The sequence below is a fragment of the Peromyscus californicus genome, unplaced genomic scaffold (genome assembly GCF_007827085.1).
Source record: "Peromyscus californicus insignis strain IS unplaced genomic scaffold, ASM782708v3 Scaffold_4__1_contigs__length_199733344, whole genome shotgun sequence".
Lineage (NCBI taxonomy): Eukaryota > Metazoa > Chordata > Mammalia > Rodentia > Cricetidae > Peromyscus > Peromyscus californicus.
The window spans coordinates 94,352,976-94,379,111 of NW_026294562.1; the positions used below are offsets into that span (position 1 = coordinate 94,352,976).

The 26,136-nt window shown below is 48.1% G+C and overlaps 1 protein-coding gene across 5 annotated transcripts in view; it reads left to right on the forward strand.

Annotated features, from left to right (window-relative positions):
- The window catches only part of Trim66 (tripartite motif containing 66), a 70,370-nt gene that overhangs the window by 38,612 nt on the left and 5,622 nt on the right, over positions 1–26,136 (forward strand). For all 5 annotated transcript variants that reach the window (XM_052763463.1, XM_052763466.1, XM_052763464.1 and 2 more), the window contains 13 exons: positions 82–228; positions 3,037–3,154; positions 4,612–5,519; positions 7,814–7,975; positions 19,865–20,383; positions 20,520–20,712; positions 22,169–22,229; positions 22,659–22,833; positions 23,129–23,418; positions 23,746–23,872; positions 24,584–24,658; positions 24,924–25,076; positions 25,473–25,691. In XM_052763463.1, the coding sequence (XP_052619423.1) occupies positions 82–228; positions 3,037–3,154; positions 4,612–5,519; positions 7,814–7,975; positions 19,865–20,383; positions 20,520–20,712; positions 22,169–22,229; positions 22,659–22,833; positions 23,129–23,418; positions 23,746–23,872; positions 24,584–24,658; positions 24,924–25,076; positions 25,473–25,691 (3,147 nt within the window). The remainder of the gene's footprint in view (positions 1–81; positions 229–3,036; positions 3,155–4,611; positions 5,520–7,813; positions 7,976–19,864; positions 20,384–20,519; positions 20,713–22,168; positions 22,230–22,658; positions 22,834–23,128; positions 23,419–23,745; positions 23,873–24,583; positions 24,659–24,923; positions 25,077–25,472; positions 25,692–26,136) is intronic.

The window sequence follows — 26,136 nt, forward strand, 5'->3', positions numbered from 1 at the left end:
TACTGATACACAATGGCCACTAGACTTCCCAGATAGGTCCATGAACAGCACCAGGGACTCTGTCTTTTCTCTGTGCACCAGGGCATTACTAACGAGAGAAAGCGGAAGCTGGAGCAGCAGTTACAGAGCATCATGGTTCTCAACCGTCAGTTTGAGCATGTGCAGAACTTCATCAACTGGGCTGTCTGCAGCAAAACCAGCGTCCCTTTCCTTTTCAGCAAAGAACTGGTAAGAGGAAGCCGGTCCCTTCAGCTAGTCTGAAAACAGATCAGAACAGAGCCTGTATCACAATGGGAGAGATTACCCTTGGAAGTGCATGTTTTTAGGAGGGAAGAGGAGTAAGATAGCAGGTCCTGAGTTCTTCAGACCCAGCCATGGTTTTGGGTTAGTAAGTGAATGTCATGTTCTACCAAATCCTATAGCACAAGGGACCCAGTTGCAGAAATGATCTTGCTAACCCAACCAGGAAGGCCTGTTGTTTTCATGAATTCACATATTGTCCTGGGCACAGGTAGTGTTCAGAGATGTCACGGAAAGTTAGTTACTGGGTGCCAAGTCGGGGAGCAAGAGAAAAACGGGTTGAAGAAGATTTTGACATCTTGGGCTTGTGAGGACCACTGATGCCTAGAAGGAAGTGTTGGTTTCATTTTCTGACAGGGTCTTGCTAGGTAGCTCATGCAGGCCTCAAACTTGAGACCTTCCTGTCTCTTTCCCCTGAGTACAACACACTGGGCCGGAGGAGGGTAGGTTTTGAGAGATGGCTGTATTGACTCTAAGGTGCCTGGAGGGCATCTGGAAAGAGATGCCAAAAAAGCTAGTTTGATAGATGGGTTTGGACATCAGCAGAGTCAGAGCTGGAGATTAAGAGGTGGCATTACTGGGACAGTCACATGGGAGCATTGTGGAGAGAGGAGAGCAAATCTGCAACCAGGGAATGCCGTTATTCCTCCAGAGGGGAGAAGACAGTGAAGACTGAGAAGCACAGCTCAGAGTGTAGAGGAGAGGCAAGGAAGTAGAGTGTGCGCATGCCAGCCGAGTTCAGATTGAAGTCTGTGCTGACCGGACTACAAGCCCAGCCATCCACAGGTCCCTGGTGACCTTACAAGGAAGTTCCAGTGAAGCAGGAGGATAGAAGTCAGATGAGTGTGAGCATGGAGGTGAGGGCAGAGATAGATGTGAGAAGGGACCAGTAATTGTGAATGAGGCAGAGCTGGAGGAGACTTTTTTTCTTTTTAAGTCTGGCAGACATTTGCACTTCCATATGGGAGAGAGGTTGACAGTAAAATAGAGAGGGGTGGGTGGAGTGAGCACCCTGGGAAATCTGGTAGAGTGAGATCCAGAGGGTGCTGCCTGGCTTCGGAGAAGGACGGTGCATATAGTTCAGTGTGCAAAGTGAAGGGAATCTGTGTTTGGAGAGTTTGGATTTTTGTCATTTCTAAGGCAGGATCCAGCCTGGCCTCAAACTCACTATGTAGCCCAGGATGACTTGGTTGCCCTCAATGCTGGTATTAGAGGCACCACTCACTATGCTGGGTTTATGCAGTGCTGGGTGTTGGACCTAGGGCTTCCTGTATACTAGGCAAACACTACTAACTGAGCTACATCCTCAGTTCCTAGAGCATTTGCTTTTCGTGGTCTCTTATCCTCTGCAAACTACAAAGTCATAGACAATAAGAGGGTTAGAGTTTGGGTGAAATGGCAGCGGGAAGACCTAGCATTGGAAGAGGGGGGTGATAAAGGAAGTAACTAAAAGGGAGGCCGAGGGAACCTTCCAAGGGAGCCCCCGAAGCTGGCGTTCACTTCCGTGGCCTTAGAGAACAGAGCTGAATAACAAGGCTTTAACATAGCTGGATTAACCTCAAGTTAGGAATTGGTGGTGAGGAGAAACTTAGGGCACTAGGGACATGGGACCTGAAGATGATGGGAAACTGGGAAGACTGTGAACCGCTGGAGAGGAACTCGAAGAGTTCAGTGATATTGAAGAGCATGTCCCAGGGGAGTAGGAGCACCTTATAATCAAGAATTAGGTTGTCGGAGTTTATGGCCTCATGAGTAGAATGAATCCAGATGGTGAATGGGATGTAGGTATAGGGACTGAGCTGAAAACAGGTGGAAGTTGATTGACATTAAAGAAATCAAGAATGGTGTAAGTGACATTATATGGACTTAACAGGTTGTATTTGGGAATATATATATGTATATACAAATACATATATGCATGCAATAATGATGAAAAAAGAAGCCATAAATTTGAAGGAGAGCAGGAAGGGGTACATGGGAGGATCTGGAGGGAGAAAAGGGGAGAAATTTTGTAATTAAAATATAATCTAAAAAAACAAACAAAAGGAATCAAAAGTGGGAACTGGGGACGTAGCTCAATTGTAGAGTTATTTACCTAGCATGTGCAAAACCCTGGGTTTGATTCCTAGTACTCCATAAACCAGGTGTGGTGGTGCATGCAGGAGATGAGAAGTTCAAGGTCATCCTTGGATATGTAATAGATTTGAAGAAGACCTGGAATATGTGAGACCCTGTCTCCAAAACAAAACAAACTGAAAAAAAACCAAGGACTTAAGAGGCCAAGATGTCGCTTGGGCCATTAGTTATCTAGGACCAGATGATGGCAGGGTGTGATTGGATACTTGGCAAAGCCCCAAGTGACGGGAGTGTGGTGAAAGGCAGTAGATGAGAGCCCTGGCAGAGGAAGCTGGCATCTGGGGAGGATGGAAGGGGCTTTACATGCTGTCTGGAGCAGAGCGTTGGCCAGCTCTGAGGTCTGCACAGCTTTTAAAGGTGGTGATGGTAGGGTGACTGGAGCTCCCTTGAGGCCTGGAAGAGATACAGATGTAGGGTTCCAGAGCCCAGGGAAGAGGAAGATCATTGGCTGGGAAGATTGGAAGGGGACAGGGAACTGAGACTATGGAGGATGACAAGAGGTCACAGGGACACAGCTTGGGGCCCTTTAACCTGCCCAAAGCACTAGAAAGTAGGACTTGCCACGCAGGCAGATGCCCAAATAAATGGTACTGTTGTCAGATTGTGTTCCAGATGCAGCGGCTGCTGGAGACGAGTTGTAACACCGATCCTGGCTCTCCTTGGAGTATCAGATTCACCTGGGAGCCCAACTTCTGGACCAAGCAGCTGGCTTCCCTTGGTGAGCTGTGACCTTTGGCCTGTCAGCTAAGAATAAGTATAGGCAATCTGCTGTGCTTTCTAGATGGGCCAGCATATGCCCAAGAGAAAGTGCTCTTAGAGACTGCCAGTGATCATGGAGTCAGCCATCAAACTTTCTCTTGAGTAGAAGTGGGGAGGATGGGCCAAATAATGGCAGTGTGGGACTCAACACCATCTGAAACATTAGCTCCCTGTTCTTCATGAATGTTGCTCCTTTTACTCGGCTTCATTGCTGGAGAGGTGACGGGGCAGTGACCCTCCTCTTCTGAATGCCGTATGGCAGTTCAGGTGAACATGTCTGTGTGGTGGCACGGGGCGTATACGTGTGGGTACAAGCTACCCACTCCTCCTCTGGGGCTCAGGTGCAGACAGAAGATTAATGACCTTGTGCGTCTTTTCTTCTCTGCTGTAATTTCTGTCAGCCAGTCTCTACGCAGTGTAGACAACACGAAGATATGCTTGTGTTGACAACATAATGGGCTTGTTGAACTAACTACCCACTGCCACTTTGATTCTAGCCTGTTAATAGCATTGAAAAAATGTTGAACTTGGCAAATCAATGATACTAGATGTGGTTTTGCTCACTTGCCTGGACAGGTCTCATGTAGCTTAGGCTGGCTTCCAATTCACTGAATAACAGAGGGCCTTGGACTTCTCTTGGATCCACCTCCACTTTTGAGTGCTGAGGTTGTGGGTGTGCAGTTCCTGGTTCTGGGGATCGAACCCAGGACTTTGCACATGCTAGGCCAGCACTCTACCAAATGGACTATATCCCCAGTCCCAGATTGAGTTTTTGCTGCCCCGTCCCGTTTGCTTTAATTCAGCAGTTGCCCTGGGTGAGTCCTGGTGCTGAGTATGAAAGGACCAAAGGTGGATCAGACACATCCTCTGTCTTCAAGGAGCTCAGTCTCCTAAGCCAGCTTCATCAGGACAATGGCTGAAGGAGTGGTAGACAGAGAGCACTCGGTATGGTGTTCTCACCTCAGGGCCCAGAAACCCCAGGGCAGTGCTGGTGTCTGGTGCAGACCTGGCATGGGATCTTCCATCATACTGCCCAACAGTTCCCAGATATGTACCTAGAGTCTCACTGTGTACTCTTTGTTATTTTCCAACACACTCCCTCCCCAACCCCATGTGCATTCTTTTAGTGAGTCTCCATTGGGCTGTTAGACTAAAAGGAGTGTAAAGAGCAGGTAGATTTCCCAGTCAGGTAGAAAGGCTCGTCATTTAGTAAAAGCTGACCCAATTCCTCAAATACTCATGGCCCCCTAAAGCAAGCTCCTGCAGGTGTTGTTCCTGGCAGCGTTCTAGACAGAGTCTTGGAGGTCAGGGCTGGGAGTTCTTCATCTCCATGGCTGACTGGGTTTGCTGAACGGTAGTAGCAAAGGGGAGCAGCTGCATCTTACCTTTGGGAATCTCTCTGTTTTCGATCTCCAGGCTGCATAACCACTGAGGGTGGACAGCTGTCCCGGGCGGATGCTGCGGCTGCTTATGGGAGCTTACAGGGGCCATCCTCCTTTTATCAGAGCCACCAGGCCCCCATGGCTCAGCAGGAGTCTCTCAGCCACCCCTCACACAAGTTCCAGCCTCCAGCACTGTGCTCCTCATCTGTCTGCTGCTCCCACTGCTCCCCAGTCTCACCTTCCCTCAAAGGCCAGGTCGCCCCACCCAGTATCCACCCAGCTCACAGTTTCCGGCAGCCCTCTGAAATGGTGTCCCACCAGCTGGGGTCACTGCAGTGTTCCACCCTGCTGCCCAGGGAGAAAGAGCTAGGCTGCAGTCCTCATCCACCAAAGCTGCTGCAGCCCTGGCTAGAACCACCACCGCCTCCTGCAGAACAGGAGAGTACATCCCAGCGGCCAGGACAGCAGCTGATTTCCCAGCCTGTGTGCATCGTCCCTCCGCAAGACGTTCAGTCGGGAGCTCATGCCCAGCCCACCATACAGGCACCCTCCATCCAAGTTCAGCTGGGCCACCACCAGAAACTGAAGCTCAGCCACTTTCAACAGCAGCCACAGCAGCCGCCGCCACCCCCACCTCCACCCCCTCCACCCACCCAGCATGCACCTGCACCCTTGCCTCCCTCCCAGCACCTAGCTTCCAGTCAGCATGAGAGCCCTCCTGGGCCTGCCTGTTCACAGAACGTGGACATTATGCACCACAAGTTTGAGCTGGAGGAGATGCAGAAGGACTTGGAACTTCTCCTGCAGGCTCAGCAGCCCAGCCTTCAGCTGAGTCAGACCAAGTCTCCTCAGCATCTTCAGCAAACCATTGTGGGGCAGATCAACTACATCGTGAGGCAACCAGCACCTGTCCAGACCCAGAGCCAGGAGGATACCCTGCAGGTGAGCTGTCATCCCAGGACTTCTCAGGGCATATAACATCCGGTTCCTTCATCTTAGTGTGGTCTTCATCTAAGCCCTCACATTAGCCCTGATCTCCACGCTCAGCAAAGCTGTGGAAGATATAGTACATGGTCTCTATAGTTATCTGGGCTCAGTGTTCCCTAGAGTGGCCTGGCTTAGCCCTATGCCCTGGGGTGACATTGGGGATTTTGTCCATAGATAGATAGTACCTTTGAAAACATAAAGGTACTGGGGGGTAGAGAGGAGAGGAGAAAAGAGAGAGAGGAGAGTGAGTCAATCCACGTAGAAACTAGAAGTTGATGTTGGGCATCTTCCTCTGTTGCTTTCTACCTTTTTTTGGGGAAACAGAGTCTCTTCCTGAACTTGGAGCTCACCAACTTGGCTCTGTTGGCTGGCCAGCAAGCCCCAGGGATCCACCTGTCTCCACATTCCAAGTACTGGGATTATATACACCCACTGATATTCTTGTTTTTTTCATGTGGGTTCTGGAGGATTGAACTCAGGTTCTCATGTATTCACGCAGAGCACCGATGATACTCAAGCCCAATAGATGGTACCATCAGAGTGTTGCTAAACCCCTTCCAGGGCCAGGATAAGGCAGGCAATCTCTCCTATCTGTGCAGCCTTTCAAACTCCCTTGCTGGGAACTTAGGCATACCTTGTAGGGAACTGGGAGAGCTCAAGTAGTAGAGTGAAGGTGGCATTAGACCTTGTTGTTGGCACTTTTACAACACTCCAGGGAAGATTTCAACTTTATTTTATGTCTGCACGGCTACATATGTTTTATGTACACATACAGAATATCATGCCAACAGCTGTGTTCTGTAGGTGGTGCCATCTGTGGCTTGTAGGTGCGGTGAGGTTGCTGGAGGCAAGCAGTTTTCCTAGAGACCATACAGTGTTGAGAAGAGGAGCTAAGACCAGGGCCCAGGTCTGATGATTTGTCTATAATGCCACAGAAGAGGCTCTGATCTCGGCTTAGGGAATATTGGAGTATTGAATGCTGATTCTCTCTTTTCTCATTTAAGATGATTGAGTGTATTTGCATCATTAGGATCTTTGCTGTTCCACATCTTATTCATAGTTCCTGATTTTCCTTTTTTCTAGATCTATTGTCCCAGCCTATTTCCCCATCCCTTCTCACGTTTTCCACAGTGGTGTCTCCTTTAATTCTATGATTCCACATCTTCAAAGAGGCTCCAGAGACTTTTATTATAAAACATAAGGCTTCATATTCATGGGTCATCATGGATAGCTTTAGATAACGCTTCAGGCATCATCTCCTGAGGCTCAGTTCCTTTGAAGAGATGTAAAGTAGTCCCCATGATGGCAGAACAGAATCCAGTGTTCATAGAGGACCACAGCTAAGTATTAGTATAAACTGTTACAGATTTGAGGGTGTCTCAGTGGTAGGTTGAGTGCTTGCTACCATGCACAAGACCCTTGGTTTGATTCCTAGCACTGTAACAATAGCAATAATGAAATAAACCCAGATCAAAGCCAAACTAACCAACCAGCTACCCAACTAGCCAGCCAACCAGCCAAACAAACAAAAACTACGTGTTATAATTGTTAAAGTGAAGATCACAGAGTTAGCTCAGAAAGTCTTGGTTTGGGTTCTATCCTAAGACTATGGTGTTAAGATACAGTTTCAGGAAGAGTTTAGATGTGTGTGTGTGTGTGTGTGTGTGTGTGTGTGTGTGTGTGTGTGTGTGTGTGTGTGTGTATGTATTGCATGCACACGTTTGTGTGGGTATATAGATGTCTGGGGGTATACATGAGGGTGCACATGCATTTGTGTGCATATACGCATAGAGGTAAGCTATCTTCCTTGGTATATAGATGTCTGGGGGTATACATGAGGGTGCACATGCATTTGTGTGCATATACGCATAGAGGTAAGCTATCTTCCTTGGTAACGCTCTGCCTTAGTCTTTAAGACAGGCTCTCTCATTAAATTGAGAGCTCACAGATTGGCGAGGGTAGCTGGCCGGTGAGCCCTTCTCTGCCCTCTACCTCAGCTCTGGGGGCTGTAGGCAGTGCTTCAGCCCAAGTTCTATGTGCACGCTGGGACTCTGAACTCAGGTCTTCGGCTTGTATGCCAGGCACCCTACTGACTGTGCCATTTCCCCAACCCAAGATTATTTTTCTTCTTGAGAAAAACTTAATCTATTATGGTGTGTAAACAGTGACATGGGCAAGGCTCAGTGGGCCTTAGCCCCTGCTGCTGCTCTCTGTGGGAAACCCATCCAAGGTCCTTATTTCTTTTCTAGGTTACAGAGGAGCCACCAGCATCTGAGGGCCCAAAGCCAGCTCTACCCCCGGACAAGAATTCTGCTGCTGCCTTGCCCCAGACATCTGGGGAAGAAACTCCTCACAGTGTCCCCCCAGTGGACAGCACCTCCCAGCACTCCTCTCCAAATGTGGTGAGAAAGGTACTAACATAGCCTGCCATGGGGCTTGCTGTCAGCCCAGACACCAGGCACCTGGATGAGGGTGATGGGGTGAGGGAGGTGTGTCCCTGTTCCATCCCTGATGTTCCATCCCTGGATGTTCCATCCCTGGATGCTGCCCAGCCCTGACTCATGCCTTATTCCCTCCTGAGTCAGCAGCGTAGGTCTTTCCCCATCTTTCTCACTCCCACATGGGCCTGCTGGGCTTCCTTTAGAGTGGAGAGGGAAGGGGATGGGAAGGAGTTTATTGTGGTCAAAATGGTGTGTGGTACTTTACGACCGTGATCTAACTTAGCCTTCCTAATGGCTGTCTAAGGTGGGCATCACCACCAAGTAGCTAAGGAAAATGAAGCCTAGGGCCCTATGACTGCCAGAAGAGCTGAGCTTTACTTAAGAACCCAATGCACAGCTTTTATCCTTTTTCAATGTAAATGGGGGAAGATATTTTATGTGGCTCCCCACTACCTGAAGTTATTGGCTTTAGAATTAGATCCAGTGGAATTGGCTGGGTGCATGGTCTGCAGAGATGTCCTTGCAGAGGCAGTTGAGCACCTATAGATAGGGAGATCCTTTGAAGATGAGCTACCAGAGTCCTCTTGTTCTAGTCACCTTCTCATTTGCTAGGGGCATTCATTGGTCTTGGCAGTGACTCAGCCCCACACAACTCCAGAGCTGGCTACCTCCTGTGTTCTTTTCCTCTCCACTGTCTTCCTTCTAGCTGGACTCTCAGCACTGTGCCATGTTCTCCACCCCAGGGCCCAGTTCCCAGGTGTCCCAGGGCCCTGTTCCTTTGATTGCCTGCCTGTCTTCCTGGTCCTTCCCCAAGTTCTGTCTCTAAAGCCCTAGTTTGGAGTCTACAACTCCAAGCTTGCCCACCAGCCCCTCGGTATCCCTCTGGCGGAATCTATAACTCCAAGCTTGCCCACCGGCCCCTCAGTATCCCTCTGGCGGAATCTATAACTCCAAGCTTGCCCACCGGCCCCTCGGTATCCCTTGGCTTGCAGCCTGGTTCTGCTAGTTGCTCCAGGTGCTGTCTCTCATTTCTCCAGCACTGCTGCCTAGACAAGCTGTCTCACTGTCTTTGAGAAGAGTTTAGAAAAGGAAGCAGTGGCAGAATTGAAAAGCTGACTGGAAGCGTCTGGTGATGCTCAGACTGGGAAGACCTCTGATACTAGTAGCCTTCTGTCTGTGCCTGTCCTGTTCTGGCCTACCTACCCTGTTGAAAGCGGTTTGGTCTACAGGTGCCATAAATAAGCCCTTTGTAGATCTTAGTTGTTTAACTACTTATATATGGGCCATCGAATTCATACATTTATTTATTCATTTGATGTTAACATTTTATACACATTTACACAAATGCACACGTATGTCCTAGAATTTCAAATGTTGTAGGTGCTCAACACATACTGGTGTGTAAGGTGGTCCATCTCAGTGTAGAGCTGCTGTCTGGTGAGAGATAAACATTCACCATCAGTAAGTTACTATGGAACACTACAGCAGTCATTGAGGTGTACCCTCCTGGAGCACTTACCTCTGGGAGAGGAGGCTGCTCACAGGATACCTCATGGAAGTTTATTTTACACTAAGATGTGAAGAAGTTTGGCTAGTTGAAGGAGAAAGGATATAGTGGAAGGAATGGCAGTCTTGGAAGGTCGAAGTTGAGAGAAAGCCCAGGTCTTTCTTAGGGGTTTCAGATGAATTGGCTTGACAGGAACAGGAGCGCACCTGGGAATGGGAGTGATTGGAAGGCCTCGCCTATGATGCTTGGAATTGGGATTCAGTATTGGGGCTGGGGTAGTTGATGGGAGGATTTTTCAGCTAGGAGGGATATGGCTTGAATTAAATTTGAAAGGTCACTTCAACTGGAGATCAGTGGTAAGAGAGACCAGAATAGTGCGGAGGAGAAAAGTTGAATGAGGTAACTAGCCATGGAAGGAAGAGGAAGCCAAGATTTCAAGGGCTATCAGACGACCAGAGCTTTGAATTCAGTATCTGGTTGATTACAGGGGGCGAGACAGAGAAAGTCCTTTGGCTCAGGTCTGTCTTGGTCCTGGGAATGGGAGCATAGGATAAAGAACATACTGGAAGGGAGGGGGGATGTTGTTTTGAATTGCTGATGCTCTCCCGTGGAAATCACATTAGAAGATGATCCAAGGCAGCCATTTTCGGTGTCCAGAGTTCAACAGGAAGCCTGGGACTTGCTAGTGCTTAAGTGTTGGGAAAGCCATGCAGGAAGCACTGCTTCTCACTTGGTGGGGTTGCAGTCTTGTTCTTATACACAGTATGGAGGAAGGGAGGGAACTGTGTTTAAGCACAGAGACTATGTTGCCTGTGTGAGTGGCTTTAGGGCTCTCTGAGTAACAAGGGGACACTGGGGTCATTCTGGGTGGCCGCAGGTTGGCGAAGGTTTCCTGAAGGCTCTGGGAACTGTAACTTCTTATTCTGAACTGTCTTAACTTGGTCGTCATGACTTGGGGCCCGTGTTGAGGTTTGGGGCAAGGGTCAGGAGGATAGTCTGGCATTTTCAAAGATGTGTTTCTAAGGCATCGGGTCTGAGGCTCCCAGAAAAGGGCCTGTTACCGTGGGCCACAGGGAGCTCTGGGTCGTAGAGAGGCTGCTGCTTCCATTTGGAAGGCGTTTCATTACTTGTAAGCTGCGGTTGGGCAGAATAAAAGGCATGAAGTTTGAGGATACCAAATATTTTTAGCACCTCATTACTAAATAATATTTTGTATGAATTAAAACGAAACCAATTTCTACAGGTTTTTACATGATGATTCCACTTTATGTCTTTGTTTATCCTAGCAATACTATGAGGAAGCCACTTTCTTATTCCCCTTTGAAAGATATGGAAACTGAGACACAGATTAAGTGACCCACCTAAGAGTTATACAGCTGCCTATGGGCAATGTTAGGACCAGAACACAGGCTCCTGACTCAACCTGTCCTCAGTGACTGGGTTCAATGGCCTCTCTGTCTACTGCAGGGGGAGGAAGAGGGCTCCATTTCGGCCTCCCACCTACTGGATTTTGTCTTTGAAGTAGCCCAGGGCTTTGCTGGGGAGAGTCCTTAGGACCCAGCTTCCTTTCACCTTTGCTGTCTTTGTTAGAAGTGTTTGGGTCTGCAGCCACTCCTCAGTGCTGGTCCATGGGTGCCAGGGAAGGGAAATGGACTCTGTGGCACCAGGCTCTTTTGTGGGCATTCCATGCCAACCCTATTGCCACTAGGAGGGCTTTGATTAGAACAGAGCACCTGTTGCCGCTAAATGACCTTATGGTGAAGACATTGCAGCTGAAGATGAGTTTTCTAGAAGGATCACCGGCACTCTCATTTGTCCTGCCACCTTCCATGCAGCCAGCAGGATATTCTGATTTTAACCGCCTGGCACTGGCTGTTGACCAAACTTCTTAATCTTGGTGTAGCTACTCTGAAAATCGCCATGCTCACAACTCCACAACACAATCTCCTTACATCCCTGGTGAATCTGGAAGACATTTTTAATGGCTACTTTTCATACTTGTGAAAGAGAACCCAGCTGAGTCCCTCATAACCTGCAAGAGAGCTCTCTGCCACACAAGGTGCAGCCCCAGTTTTTCCAAAAGGACTCTGAGGTCACTGGGGTGCTGCTCATGGCTTAAGAGAAGTCTGGGATGTGTCTCCACCAAATAATGCAGAAGCACTAGGCATTCCCGTGACCCAGATTATTAAGGAAGATGCAGATGAACAAAGGATAATGGCTGAGGTGGACAGCAGTTAAACCAGTATCAAAGCACTTTGACACCTGAACTCTTATTAACTCTTTAACGGCTTCATGAGTTTTCTGTCAGGCTGTGGAGGAGGAAATTCCAGCCCAGAGATGAGAAATGACTCATTTAATTTCTTACTCTAACCCTGCCATGTGTGAGAAAGTACATCTTGCCTTCACAGTCCCCGGATACAGGGTTGCAGACCAGATCCTGGATCCTCAACCTCAGCTATGATCTTATAGTTACATAACATGGCCCTGAAAGTAGCCAGAACGTTGCCAGGGTGATGAAGCCTTCTTAGGGCATGTCCCGTGTCCCAGTCAGCACCTACTGGACTGTGCAAGGATCTGTTCTCTTGCTTACGAGGCAAGTCAAATACTCCTCAGTCACCTCTGAATTGATCCCCTTTAAGAAGCTCTCTCTTTAGTTCTCTGATGGTTTCCTTCACAGACCAAAACTAAGACCCTCGCCCACATCTCCTGGTCCATGAGGAAACAGGCACTTATTCATAGCGTGAGGGTTTCCTCCAGTATCCCGGGTAAATACCTCTGACCATCCTCCCCAGCCTCCCAAGGTTTTGTAAGTTTCACTTAACTGGCTTTCACTTCAGACTTCCTGAATTCCACTGTACCCTTCCTCATCCTCCCACCTCAGCCTCTAGGATCCTCTTTGCCTCTTTGTTTCTCTCGGATCATCAGGGCACTGGGTACTTTTCAATTCTTTTCTCTTTATCTCCTGTGATCCTGTTTGGCTCTGCTCAGTGGGATGTCTATGTAGCCTCAGAGTAGCCTTAATTAATACGGGAGCCTCTTGAGGTGGATGAGCTCTCACTGACAATCAGAGCAACAATGCTACTATTAAAAATCAACATGTAAAAACCAATATGTATGGTGGCACATGCCCTTAATCCCAGCACTCAGGAGGCAGAGGCAGACAGATCTCTAAGTTCAAGGCCAGCCTGGTCTACAGAGCAAATTCCAGGACAGCCAGGGCTACACAGAGAAACCCTGCCTCAAAAACCAACAAAACAAAACAAAACCCCCCAAACAAACAAAATAAAATAAAACACCCACTAGGTGACACCAGTTACCAGAAGGGTTAGTTGCTTCCTCCCCTGCCCTGTTTGGCTGTTTTGGGATCTACTGTTAAACCAGCCTGCCTATCTGAAGCTATTGAAGTATGTGGATATTGTGAGCATTTAGTTCATAAAGTCAGTTTACCTCTGTAAGGTAAATTACCTCTCCTTACCTGCATCCTCAGCTAGAGTGAGAGTTTTCAGTGAATGTCTAAGATGCAACTCCCAAGTCATTGGTCCCCTTTCCTACTGTACGTCAACCCCTGCTCTTTGGTGATTTTCAACCACTGTGAAACAACCTGAAACCAGAAGTGAGCAGGCATAGCTTTGGAGCAACAACAGAAACAGATGTCACAAACCCAGGGCATTATATCATGTATAAGATCATAAACCCAGACACAGGATATAATTAGCATGCTTGACCAAGCAAGTTCAGAGACATGGTTTTCTTTAGAAGTTGCCCATTTCCTTTTTCTTTCTTTCATTTTTTTTTTTTTTTTCTGAGACAGGGTTTCTCTGTGTAGTTTTAGTTCCTGTCCTGATCTTGCTCTGTAGATCAGGCTGGGCTCAAACTTGCAGAGATCCGCCTGCCTCTACCTCCCTAGTACTGGGATTAAAGGAGTGTGCCACTGCCACCTGGCTCACTCTTTCTTTCCTTCTCTGTCTCTGTCTCTGTCTCTGTATCTGTCTCTGTCTCTCTCTCTCTTTCTCTCTCTCTCTCCACGGTTTCCTTGTGTAACAACCCTGGCTGTTCTAGAACTCCCTCTGTAGACCAGGCTGGCCTCGAACTCAGCTCAGGGGTTCTCCTGCCTTTGCTTCTTGAGTGCTGGGATCAAAGGTGTGTGCCACAATGCCCAGCTTAAGAAGTTGCACATTTTCAACATTCAAAGAATAAGCAGATTAGAAGTGGGGAGTTAGGACTTCTATAACGGAAGCTCACAAGAAAGAAGACAACGACTTCGCCTGGAGAGAAAGGCCACCACATGAGATTGCTGAAGCGACAAGTTAAGCCCTCCACTCTTAAAAGCCTCTGAAACCATCGCTGGACTCTAGCAGTTTGTTTCAGCCATTCATTTATATGTTAGGCTCATTTGTTCTGCTCGAGGAGACCATGTTCTAGTTAAGTTTATACTCATCTCCTCCAAAATAATGTTTTTGAACCAATTCACTTTGTTGTTGGAAAAAGGATGTTTCAGCCATCTGGGAATGAGTTGATGAGGAACATCATGCCATCTACCTTGCTGGAAGAACCAGAGACATAATAAACTCAGGACATGTGCATTATGTGTCTGTTTATTATTTCACAATTACTTCCTACTAAGACACCAGATTTCTAGCCGATGGCACAAAATTAAGTCCAGCCAGCATATTTACCAGGCCAGACCAGAATCCCTAGTCTTGGGCCTAGGAAGACTTGAGAAGTCTGGGTAATCACTCTGTGTCTCAGTTTACCTTCTTGTTAAAGTGAAAGGAACAATGCTTTCTCTGGATTTTGAGAACACCCTGTGGCAAACACTAGACAAATAATGTCCATACATTGAACTCCAGGAGGAGATGTAAGTGGTGACGTGGGGGAGGTGGGCAGCAGGTTACAGTCCAAACAGAAGACAGGCTAGCTGGGTAAAGGGCTGCATGGGTGACCAACGGAAGAGGCAGAAGTCAGAGAGGTCTCAGGCAGGATGGCAAGTCAGGTGGTGAGGACAGATAACAGGATGAGTGGTTCCCACAGGCAGCCAGGCAGCAGAGAAAGAGAAGGAGAGCGAGCTGGGATGGAGCTCAGGTGCCTGCTTAGCATGCACAGCACCCCGAGTTCTGTCCTTAGTGCCTCATAGAACTGGTGTAGTCATACAGCACTTGAGAGGTGGAGGCAGGAAGATCAGAGGTTCAAAGTCATCCTCAGCTCCATAGCAAGAGCCAGTCTCAACAAACAATAGATTGAAATAAGAAGAAAGGCAAAGAGGAAGAAAGGAACAGAAGAGGTAGCAACATACAAGTGTGGAGGGGGGGGACAAATAGGAGCAAGTGAGGCCATGCTAATTAAGGATGTTAAGAATGGGTTCTTAGGCTCAGGGCGGTCTCCTCTCATCCTCTAGAGACCTGAGTTCAAAAAACATTCAGTAAACGGTTTTTGATATTTTGACTCTTCCTTTCTGAACTAGAAAATAGTTTACTTTCACTTGCAAACTTCAGAATACATACTTTATGAAGTCTGAAGGTTTCATGTGGGATGAAGTTGAGATGTCAGTTACCTGTTAGCAGTTCAGATAGTAAGTCATGATTCTGTGAGGCTTTAGGGCAGGAAATGCACTTTGGTTCTCTCTCATTGAACCACACTGGGTGCTGCAGAGGGCAGGCACTCTCTTCTCCTCTGGCAGAAGCTCCTGTGAGTGAGGCACTGGCCACCAGACAATGTGGCCACACTCCCCAGCCCTTCTCCAACCCTAACGTGCTCTTGAGAAGCCCTTCCCTCCTCCCTGGCTCTCCTTTCCTTGTGGTCCTGCTCCAGCCTCCTCCCCTTGGGGCACTGGCAGCAGAGTACCATGAAAGCCTCATGATTCTCCACTTTCTTCCTGCATATGAAATAAGTACTTTTTAGTTTAGTGGTTGGTGGCACTACATTCCACAGAGCCAGAAAAGTATCAAAAGTAACTGACATGGTGTATATAGGTTCCAGAAATGCCATGTTTGTGAACACACAAAACCTGTGCACGTGTGCAGGTGTGTGTGTGTGTGTGTGTGTGTGTGTGTGTATGCATGCACACTTGCCCATGTTTTAAGAGTTATGTGTATAGGGTTTTGCTTGTATGTATGTCTGTGTACCATGTGCATGCCTGATGCCCATAGAAGCCAGAAGAGGGCATCAGATTCCCTGGGACTGGAGTTAAAAATAGTTATGAGCTGCCATGTGGGCACTAGGATTCAAACCCAGGTCCTCTGGAAGAGTAGCCAGTAGTGCTCTTAGCCATTGAGCCATCTCTCCAGCCCTGTCATTGTGTTTTTACAGCCTATAGAAATGGGGTCAGTGCTAGACTGCTCTGACACTGGTTCTGAGTTCCTTCTCCCATGGGCGTTTCCCATGTGACCACGAGCAGCACTTTACTCCTGCTAGCATTGGTGTCCTCCTGACGAGTTATGGGAGCAGATCACCGGCAGACTTGCTTCAGTGTAAACTGTGGCTCGGTTTGCCTGTTCCCTTCCTATTCTGTCATTGTTTGAACTTTTGTCATTGCGTGAAGGAAGGGAATTGATGTCCTCAAATAAGGTATGTTCGTTGAGATTTGGCTTTATGCACAACTCAAACGGTTAGTTGGATGGTCTAAATGGATCCTGGTTTAGCATCAAGGATCTCACCAAGAACTTGCTGGAGTATGCACAGAGCCCCGAGTTCAATCCTTAACTACCTTATAAAATTGGGCCTAATGGCATATGTCTTTAATCCCAATACTTGAGAGGAGGAGGCAGAAGGATCAGAAGTCCAGCGTCACCTCAGCTACATATTTATGTAATTCTCAGTATCTGTCATGGGTAGACAAAACGAACATCAGAACTACGTTAAATATGTCATGTGGGGAAAAGGAGGAATAATACAGTTGAAAGGATTTGTTTGTTCTATATTATAAAGTGCAATGCATTAATCATCAGATTTTCTGTCTGTAGATAAGGAAATGCAGGTTATGAGAAAGCTCTGGTAGTGTACCACCATGACAACTAAGAGACAGCTCGCCCCTGCAGTATCCCATGGGTCCCTCACCGCAGAGGACAAGGCTAGCTGTAGACTCACTGAGAGGCTCACAAAAGACCCTAAAGTGAGTATTCTGGCAGTAGCAGAGAAAAGGAGAGAGGGCCAAGACAGAGCCCGGTGGACACACTGGAGAACTCAGCCACACTCAGTCACCAGCCAGAAAGCCACTGGATTCTGGCCTTGATCCCTTTTGCTGGGCTCTATGCCTAATTCACTTTGGTTGGAGCATCCGTTCATCCTTGCTCTATAGACTACTTAGCAAATTAGAAAGTTTTTACTAAAGACTGAACTACCAAGCAACACACAAAAAAGCACTCTTTTCCATGGAAAGATAAATAAGAAATGCTTAAATCATCTATTTTTAAAACTGAGAAGACTAAGGAAACATAAACTTTAAAAGCTGATAACTAATAAAGGAATAGGGTAGGGAGAAAAGAGAAAAAATTGGTAACACCAAAGAAAAGAAAAAGGTGAAGGTCACAAGACATAGAAAGGGGAGGGAGAACAGACGAGGGAAGGATGAAGAAATTGATGTGCAGAGGGTGAGACATAGGGAAGAGGGGTCGGTGGAGTCAGGCCCTGCCTGAGTGTGTTCTGAAGGTCAGATCTGGACTCACAACTAGGAAGAGCTCCGTCGAGTGTCAGGGTGAATTGCTGCAAGGATCCTTGGCAGCAGGATTGTTACCAGGATGACCATGCAAACTCATCCAGAAGGGCCAGCTATTGGCAAAAAGCCAGAAACATACAAAAGAAGAGAAAGAAAAGGTACTACTTATAATACAGCACCTAAAATGTGCACAGAAAATCCAAAGTGAGTCTAGCAAGAAATCAGGGTTCAAGATCGACACAATTAATTGTATTTCTATGTACAATAAAAAAGAGAAATGGAAAACATTAAAGATCATGTTTTGTGGAAACATTAAAAACTCAAAGAGACTTCCTGAGCCTCATTTATTTATAACAAAGGCCTCTGCAACACAGCACTACAGTGGACAGCCGAGGTTTACAAGGGCTGCAGTAGCAGACCAGACATTCTAAGTGTTGACACAGATTGTCTTTTAACCTTCACAGTAACCTCTTAATGGTTAGTTACTGTGAGGATAAACTGAGGCAGTATGTGTAGAACCCTAGCAAACTGCTTTGTATGTAATAAATTCTTACTAAACTTCAGCTCTCCAAAGCCAGTCATGATTTTAGGGAAAACTCGAAATCAGTTGTGAGTGGAACTAAGCTGCTGTTTACTCAGCTCAGCATTTGTAGAATCAACAGTCCCACAGCATTGCTTTGAAATTTCAATTAGCTCATTATTTCCTGTGTTCACCCAGACGTTGCTCTTGGGTCTAGGAATAAAGGAATAAAGTGGGTAAACAAAATAGACCAAAGTTTATGCTTTGATGGAGTTTAGTTTCATAGGCGAACAGTATCTGATCACTGTATCATGGATGTGCCATGAGGTTGAAAGGACCAGTGTTATGGGAGCATCAAGTGGGTGCACTAGAGGATGAAAGAACCTTTGTCTCTCTCACACACACACACACACACACACACACACACACACACACACACACACACACTCACACTGGCAGTGGGGAACTAAGCTTTGAAGGGCAAATTGAACAGGGATGGAGCAAGAAAAATGTTCTGTACAGAGAAGGCAGACTCTCTGGAGGGGGTGAGGGCTGCCAGGGGCATCTGACTTGTTTCAGGAACTAAAGACAGTGTCTGAAGGCCTGGATTACAGAGAATAGGGAAGGGGTTGTTCTTTGATTTGTGGCTGCTAAGGGTGAGGGCACAGGTCACCTGGGTCTTGGGAATCTCTTCAGGATTTTTGTATTCATCCTGAGGAAAGTGGAGCACACTGTAGGATTTAATGAAAAGACATGCTGTGGTCTGATGTGTGTTTCCAACTGTCTCCACTGAGGAGGCCACTCCTGTTGTCTAGGGAGATAGGAACGTAGGTTATGCTTTGTCACTGTCTGAGAGAGGGAATAATGTCTAAATTACAGGGCCCGATGTTAGCTGGGGAGCAAGGAGGGATGCCCCTACGATGCTTCCTCTAGCATCTGTCTTATAACGCTGAGCCACCAGGAATGATATTCACAGCGAGGAAGGCCATCTTTCTTTACTAGGGAATAGCTCTATTACCCTTATATTGAAACCTGAAAATATATTGAAGTGTTTACTGCCCTCAGGAAATTTGAACACTTCACACATGGGGGAAAGAATGGCAGATTTGGGACATTGATCTTGAAAGTTTAGAGATGCATGTTCTAGTGTTTTCCCTTTGATTTTTGAAAGTAGACAAATTGGTATATATTCAGTCTTTCTTTTTTTCAAGAACAGGCTTATAAAGTTCTAAATTCATGAAAATTACATTTAAAACTGATCTCCTTTTTTCTCACCCCCCATCAAGTCTGTTTCTTCAACCTGAAAAACTGTATACAATCAGTGACCAAAACCACCCATGTCTTCAACTCCTTTTTGGTAGCGTATTAAGTCCCTTCTTCTTAGGACCCTGGGTAGTTAGAGTTCTGCTTGGAACAGTCTCACCCGCTCTGATGGCTGCACCGCTGGGCCATGTTAGGAGTTGCTCTGAAGCTCCCTTCCTGTGGTTTGGAGTGACGTTGGCAGGTACACCAGCACTAGAAAAGGCCGTCCACTCCCTTGATGAAAGGCACCAGTCAATGCTAGTACAAGCTGCAAGCTTGCTGCAGGCTCTGGAATTGAGCTGGGTTCCCCCGGACAGAATGAGACCCCCTGGAACCTTGGCATGCTTTTGAGGGAGCAGCTCAGAAGCAGATCATAGTTCGAGTTTTTTTTTTTATAACTTCTAGCCAGTTTTGTGTAGGAAAGTATCCCATGAGATCCCTTAAAGGGAAGGATGGGAAGTCACAGGCAGGACCGGAAATGTGAAATTAGAAAGTCCCTATTAACCCTTTGCTTAAGTAGAGGACTAGGGCTGGGGGCTGCAGCCCCATGGGCATGTGTGGACCTCAGGTCAGGTGGTAGATTCTCTCCTTTTCTCGTTCTGTCTCTCTTGCACACACACACACACACACACACACACACACACACACACACACACACACCCCTTAGCTTGCACCTCCCTCTATGTCATAACCTATGTCATAATCTAGTAGCTTCCTTGGTGGTGGGAATTGGGACAGGACTTCATGAGCTGCCTTAGCTCCCGGTGGCAGCCCCTAAATGCAGGCAAATGGAATTTCAACACTCTTGTGGACTGGGTCTCGCCTCTCTCTCTACATTCCTGGTTGACAGCCCGACTCTACCCATGCCTTTTTCTGCAGCACTCCACCTCAGTGAGCATCATGGGCTTTTCCAACACTCTGGAGATGGAGTTGTCATCTACCAGGCTGGCAAGGACCATAGAGCCACAGATCCACAGAGTGAGCAGCCTGACAGCTGGTCCCACCCACACAATTCCAAGCCTGCTGAGTGGTCCACCACAAACTGTGTCCAGCCTGATGAGTGTTTCAAGCCATGCCGTGCCCAGCTCAGCCAGTCACCTGCAGCCTGTGCCAAACCTTGTGCGTGGCACATTCCAGTCTATGCCCAACCTTAGGGGTGATTGCTCCCAGGCCATTACAAGCCTGGCAAGCAACCACTCACAGGCTGGGTCCAGCCTAGTGTCTGGGCACACCCAGGCTGTGCCGAGTCTGGCCACTTGTTCTCTTCAGGGCATGCCTCCGGTTTCTGACATACATTTGGAGACTAGATCCACTTCCAGTCCTGGCTCTGGCCAAATTGCAGAGAGCCTGGGCCCCAAGGATGGGTCTGAGTCCTCCCTGGGGAATGCCCTGTGTAAGGTAAGTCTCGGGAAAGTGGCATTCAACTTTTGCTTATTGTGAAGCAAAAGGTTGGCCATTGGCAACCTTATCTTAGCAGTTTTGCTGATGACCAGAATGTCTGATTTGATTCTTGTTGACTTTTCACCTTTGACAGATGGAAAGTGAGGATTGCACTCGCTTTACAGACTTGGTAGGACAAGGCTCCACAGCCTCCAGTCTGGATGTTTCCAAAGATTTGGCTATTCCCTCAGAACTGGAGGAACCAATTAACCTCTCTGTGAAAAAACCTTCCCTAGCACCGATGACCAACACATCTATTGTTCTACAACAGTACCAGCACCCAAAAGGTGAGACTTGAGTAAGTGGCTGCTTTTCCTGTTGGCCATAGACTTGAGCAGGCCTCCCAGCACCTCCAAGTGAGGTGGAGGCAGGTGGATGGGCTCAGCCTGGGAGATGCTACTTATAAGGTTGAATTTGCTTCTGTCCTTGGGAAGTGATGCACATGCTTCTGCTTCCCTACCCATGGGCAGCACTGATCTGTGTGGCCTCCTTCTAATCTTCCTCATAGAACACATCCTGGGGAGTCTGGCTTTGTATGTAGGCACATGTGAAGAAATCACTCCAAAAGAGCTAGCCTTGGGAAAATGTTGTGAATGAAAAGGTGTGTCCATTGGATCTAGTTAGGACATCAACTCTGTCCTTTGTGAAACGGGTAACTTCTGTCTGCCTCAGCAAAGGGGACTCACCAAATTACTGCATGGGGTAGGGGACAAACAACTACAGAGAAATCTCTCAGCCGTTCACTCTGTAACAGCAAGAATTTCCCATGTACTCAGTGGTCACGTGGATTTGTGCAGTGCCTCATTCATGAAGGGAATTTGGACCACTGGAGGTAGGCTCTGAGTTTCTTCTTAGGGAGCTGGTTTTTTCCTTCCACCACATGGATCCTGTAGATGGAATTCATGCTGTCAGACTTGGTGGCAAGCACATATATCCACTGAGCTGACTCACCAGCCCACCCATATCCCTTCTTAAGGTGATTTGTGGTTTGTTTCATCTGATAAGGGCTAGTCAAGAAGTTAGAGTCAAATACTGACCACTTAGCATTTTTTCACGCGTGGTATTATTGCTTATTTTGAAATGGAGCAGTCTATTTTGTAGGCACTTAATACATACAAGAACAACGATACCACCAAATGAACTATTTTTCTCTTTTTTTTCTTTATACTGACAGACCAACTGAAAAAAGTATTGGTCCTTATTACATAAGTAATATTACCTTATATTTTATGCAACTACATCAAAATTTCAGACCCAGCTTTGTCCAAGGAAAGTACATAGGGCAGTGTTAGTAAATGGGTGTTCCTGTTTGTGCCTCATCACTGTTCCCTGCCCATCTGTGTGGACTGTGCTGTGCAGAGGATCTGGTCCCCAGGGGTGGTGCTAGAATCTCCACACTAGCTGAGGCTGCAGAGAATGACAGGAGGTCACACCAGTGTATTGGAAACAGGTTATTTATGAGCTCTTAGAAGATGGCTCTCAGTGCCTGACCCAGCTCTTACCTCTCAGCAGCCTCTGAGTATTATTATCTGGGCTAATCTTTGCCAAAGATGATGGCTTTCATCCTCTCTCAGGAAGGAGACCCATAGTAGGGTTGTCCCCACCATGAATGAACACACTTGGTAACAATTGTGTGGCAGATGTATGACCAAAAGTCCAAATAACAGAAATAAGTGGAAGGCCCAAATGACATTTGTTGCCCCAAATGTATATCATAGCTATTTAATTTGTCTTTTGTCTTAGAATATAAGAATTTTGAACAAGAAGCCTTAGAGCTGGATACAAAGGAGAATTCAAGCATCAGGTAATGACTCTTGGCCGACCGTCTTACTCTCAACTTCCTGTCCTGAGAGCTTGGCACAGGAAGTAGTCCTATATAAGAAGTAGAAGCAGAAATTTATCTTTACCTGCCGTCACCACCTGCTGAGCCTCAAGTGGGGTCCACGGGTTGGTGCCTGTAATAGTTATGGGAGAGTTCCAGGCGTTGGCAGGCATGTACTTGTGTGTAACAGTCCTTCCTCTTCAGGGAGCCTTCCTTTGACTACAGGCAGTACCAAAGGTCTTTCCAGTGTTTGACAGGGTTGGCTGGGCTAAGCTTGACAGGAGGCAGAATGGGACCTGTAAAGGGTTAACTGAGGAGGCTGTTTATTTGCGGGATCATGAATGAGCCTAACTTAGAGATTGAGGCTATCTGGGGCTCCTGATGAGACCCAGGGTGTCTCTCTTACCACAGAGCCATCAGCAGTGAGCCCAAGATCCCCTATGTGCGACTGGAGAGGCTCAAGATCTGTGCTGCCTCATCAGGAGAGATGCCTGTGTTTAAGCTGAAGCCCCAGAAGAACAGCCAGGACGGGAGCTTCCTGCTGGTGATCGAGTGTGGCACTGAATCCTCTAGCATGTCCATTAAGGTACCACTTGGTTCTGCTTGGTCCAGGCGAGGAGCCTCTTGTTTTCCTTTGTTGCTGCTAGAATACTTGCTTTAGGGCCTTATGCGAACCTCAGTGGGACTGTAGCTAGCCTCATCCTCTGCTGCATGGGATCTGGGAGATACAGCAGGGTTGAGCTGGGACTTGCTGGCTTGTGGTCCTGGAGTAGGAGGTCCTCATAGTAAGTGCTTAGTGTCTGTCAGTCTCCCCCCACCTCACCCCTGCCACCATTTGCCAATACTGTGCTCCAACTGCTCAGACTCACTCCTTCCCCAAGGTCAGCCAGAACAGCCTGCCTGATGCCACCCAAGGCCCAGGTCTGGGGGGAAGAAAGGTCACTGTCACCTCTCCGACTGGGCAGCGGCCACTGGAGGTGGACAGTGCATCTTCTGAAGAACACAGACTCATTCCCCGAACTCTGGGAGCCAAGAAGTGCACCCCAGCCCCCATAGAGAACGAGGACTTCTGTGCTGTGTGTCTCAATGGTGGGGAGCTGCTGTGCTGTGACCGCTGCCCCAAAGTGTATCACCTTTCCTGCCATGTGCCAGCCCTGCTCAGCTTCCCAGGGTGAGTCATCTTCAGGGCCAGATCGCCATAGTGCTCCCAGGGTGGGCTTACCTGGGCCGGCACCAAGTCTGGTCCTGTGGGTTGGTGGGCCCTGCAATCGTGTGCCTCTGCACACAGATTTGTCCTGTACCTAGCCCTAGCTCCCCCTAACTCCTGTGTTTGTTTGTTTGTTTTCCCAAATTCATGGCATCTTGGTTTATCTCACTTCTTTCACTGAGGCAGGGCTGGGGACACAGTTTCTTACTTCATCACCCCCTTTTCTGTGCCTATCTTGGGCAGAGGGTCAGGGAAGGATGCTGAATTCTAATGACCTCACCCGCTGTGCAGGGGAGAGTGGGTGTGCACCCTGTGCCGCAGCCTGATGCAGCCTGAGATGGAGTACGATTGTGAGAATGCCCGCTACAGTCAGCCCGGAGTGCGGGCACCTCCCGGCCTGAGCATGAATGACCAGAAGGTAGGGAAGGGTTTGGGGAACAGAGTTTTCTATGTGAGGTAGCCCTTTGTGCCTACAGAGGTGGAGTTTTTTTCCCAGGGGGATGGTGAGCCTTTTTAGGAGTTGGGCTTTGTGACGACACTGTGACAAAATGCCTGAGAAAATCAACTTCAAGCAGAACAGGGTTATTTTGACTCATGATGTCATTCCATGGTCACTTGGCTTCATTGTCCCCAGGTCTGTGGTGAGGCAGAAACAGTACAGTGGGGAGCATGTGGGAGAGCAGAGTTCAGAGAGAAGGGGGCTCCAGGGACAAAATATACCCTGCAAGGATGTGACCCAGATGACCCACTTTCTCCAGCTCCCCACAGTCTGGAAGTGGATTGATCCCTGTGCGAGGCTGGAGCCTTCATGGTTAAGTCAGCTTCTAAAGGCCCTGCCTCTGAACTGCTGCCCTGGGACCAAGCCTTCAATCCATGAGCTTTGGGGAGGGGGAGGGATGGGGGACATTTAAGGCTGTGCCCTGGGCCATGCCTGATGACGTGGCCTGTGGGACTTTATGTTATTGTCCTTACCCCAGCAGTTTTCCTCTGGCCTGGGAGCCCCAGCTGCCTTCTTAGGGTGGCTGGCCCCCTGAAGGTCAGAGCCAGACAGCTCTCAGGGTTACCATCTCTAGTTCTCACTGAGGTGCAGGCAGAACTGTGTGCCACTTGCCACTTGTGATTTCTGCAGAAGTGTGAGAAGCTGGTCCTGTCCCTGTGCTGCAACAGCCTCAGCCTGCCCTTCCACGAACCAGTCAGCCCCCTGGTAAGGAGGCCATGCTTCTGCTGCCTGCTGCTCTCCTTTGGGCTCAGGGAACGCCTAGGGGTCAAGGCCATTCCTGCCTCTTCCTCTACCTCACAGTTGCTACTGCATTGACTTAGCAAGTGACACCTCTTCCTCTTCCCATTCCTCCTTCCTCCTGCTCTTTCACTTACATTCTAACTCACTCTCCATTTCCTCCTGTTTCTTATCTATCCCTACCCTAATTTTCTCCTCTTCATCTCCTCCTCCCCTTCTCTTCCTCCCCAAGGCCAGGCATTATTACCAGATTATCAAGAGGCCCATGGACCTATCGATTATCCGGAGGAAGCTGCAAAAGAAGGACCCAGCTCACTATACTACTCCGGAGGAAGTGGTATCAGACGTGCGCCTCATGTTCTGGAACTGTGCTAAGTTCAATTACGTATGTTGGGTTTATTTTCTCTATTTCACAGTGACCCTAAGATTGTCATGGCTGGGGGCAGATGTGGGCAAGAGAGTCTGGGAGCAGAGTCCTGGGGTTTGCTGTGGCTTAAAAGCCCTCTCCCAAATGTAGGCCCTAAGCATGGACTCAGAAGGATGGGGGGAGGTACTAGTAACTGGCCAACTGTGGGTATCTACCAAGATTACTTCTCTTTATGAACTGTTACCAAATGAGTTATCTTGAGTTCTAGAAGAATGTACCCAGCTCCAGGTCTCTCAGGATGAGATTCCAAGATGGGCCAGTCAGGCTTGTGCTACCTGTATCCCTTCGGATGGAGGGGCATAGAGGAGATGGCCTGGTAGAACAGGCTGGACCACTACTTTCTCCCCTCATCAGCCTGACTCGGAGGTTGCAGAGGCTGGTCGCTGTCTGGAAGTATTTTTTGAGGGCTGGCTAAAGGAGATCTACCCAGACAAAAGCTTTGCCCAGCCCCAGCAAGAGGATTCAGACTCTGAGGACGTATCTGGAGAGAGCGGCTGTCCCACCCCTCAGGGCTTCCCGTGGCCTCCCTACATGCAGGAAGGCATCCAGCCCAAGAGGCGGCGGCGACATATGGTAAAGAGCTACTGCCAGCCAGTGGGCAAGGTGGGTGGGTGGTGGCGCTGGCAAGGGGCACCTGAGCAGCATGGGAAGAGCACAAGATGGAGTGGTGTTGATGAACCTTCACTCTCAACCCCTTAGCATAAGAGAAAGGTAGGGTGGTATGGAGATCACCAGCTCCAGTTATCAGTGAAGCCTGCAATTCAGAGGGGCCCATGTTCCTGCCCAGGGTCCTCTACCAAGTTCATGGACCTAGGGTGAAGAAGAGGTGTTCTGACCCCTGGCTCAGTACTGGTTATACTACATGGTGACTGTCATGCCCATAGAAAGAGAGCTACCTGACATCAGTGTCTGAGTCCTACTTGGGCTAGAGGGAAAAGAGAAGGGATCCTTTAAGCTCCTGGCTATAGGAAGGAAGCAGAGGGCTTGCTTGCAACAGAGAGACTTCTAGAAACTCTGG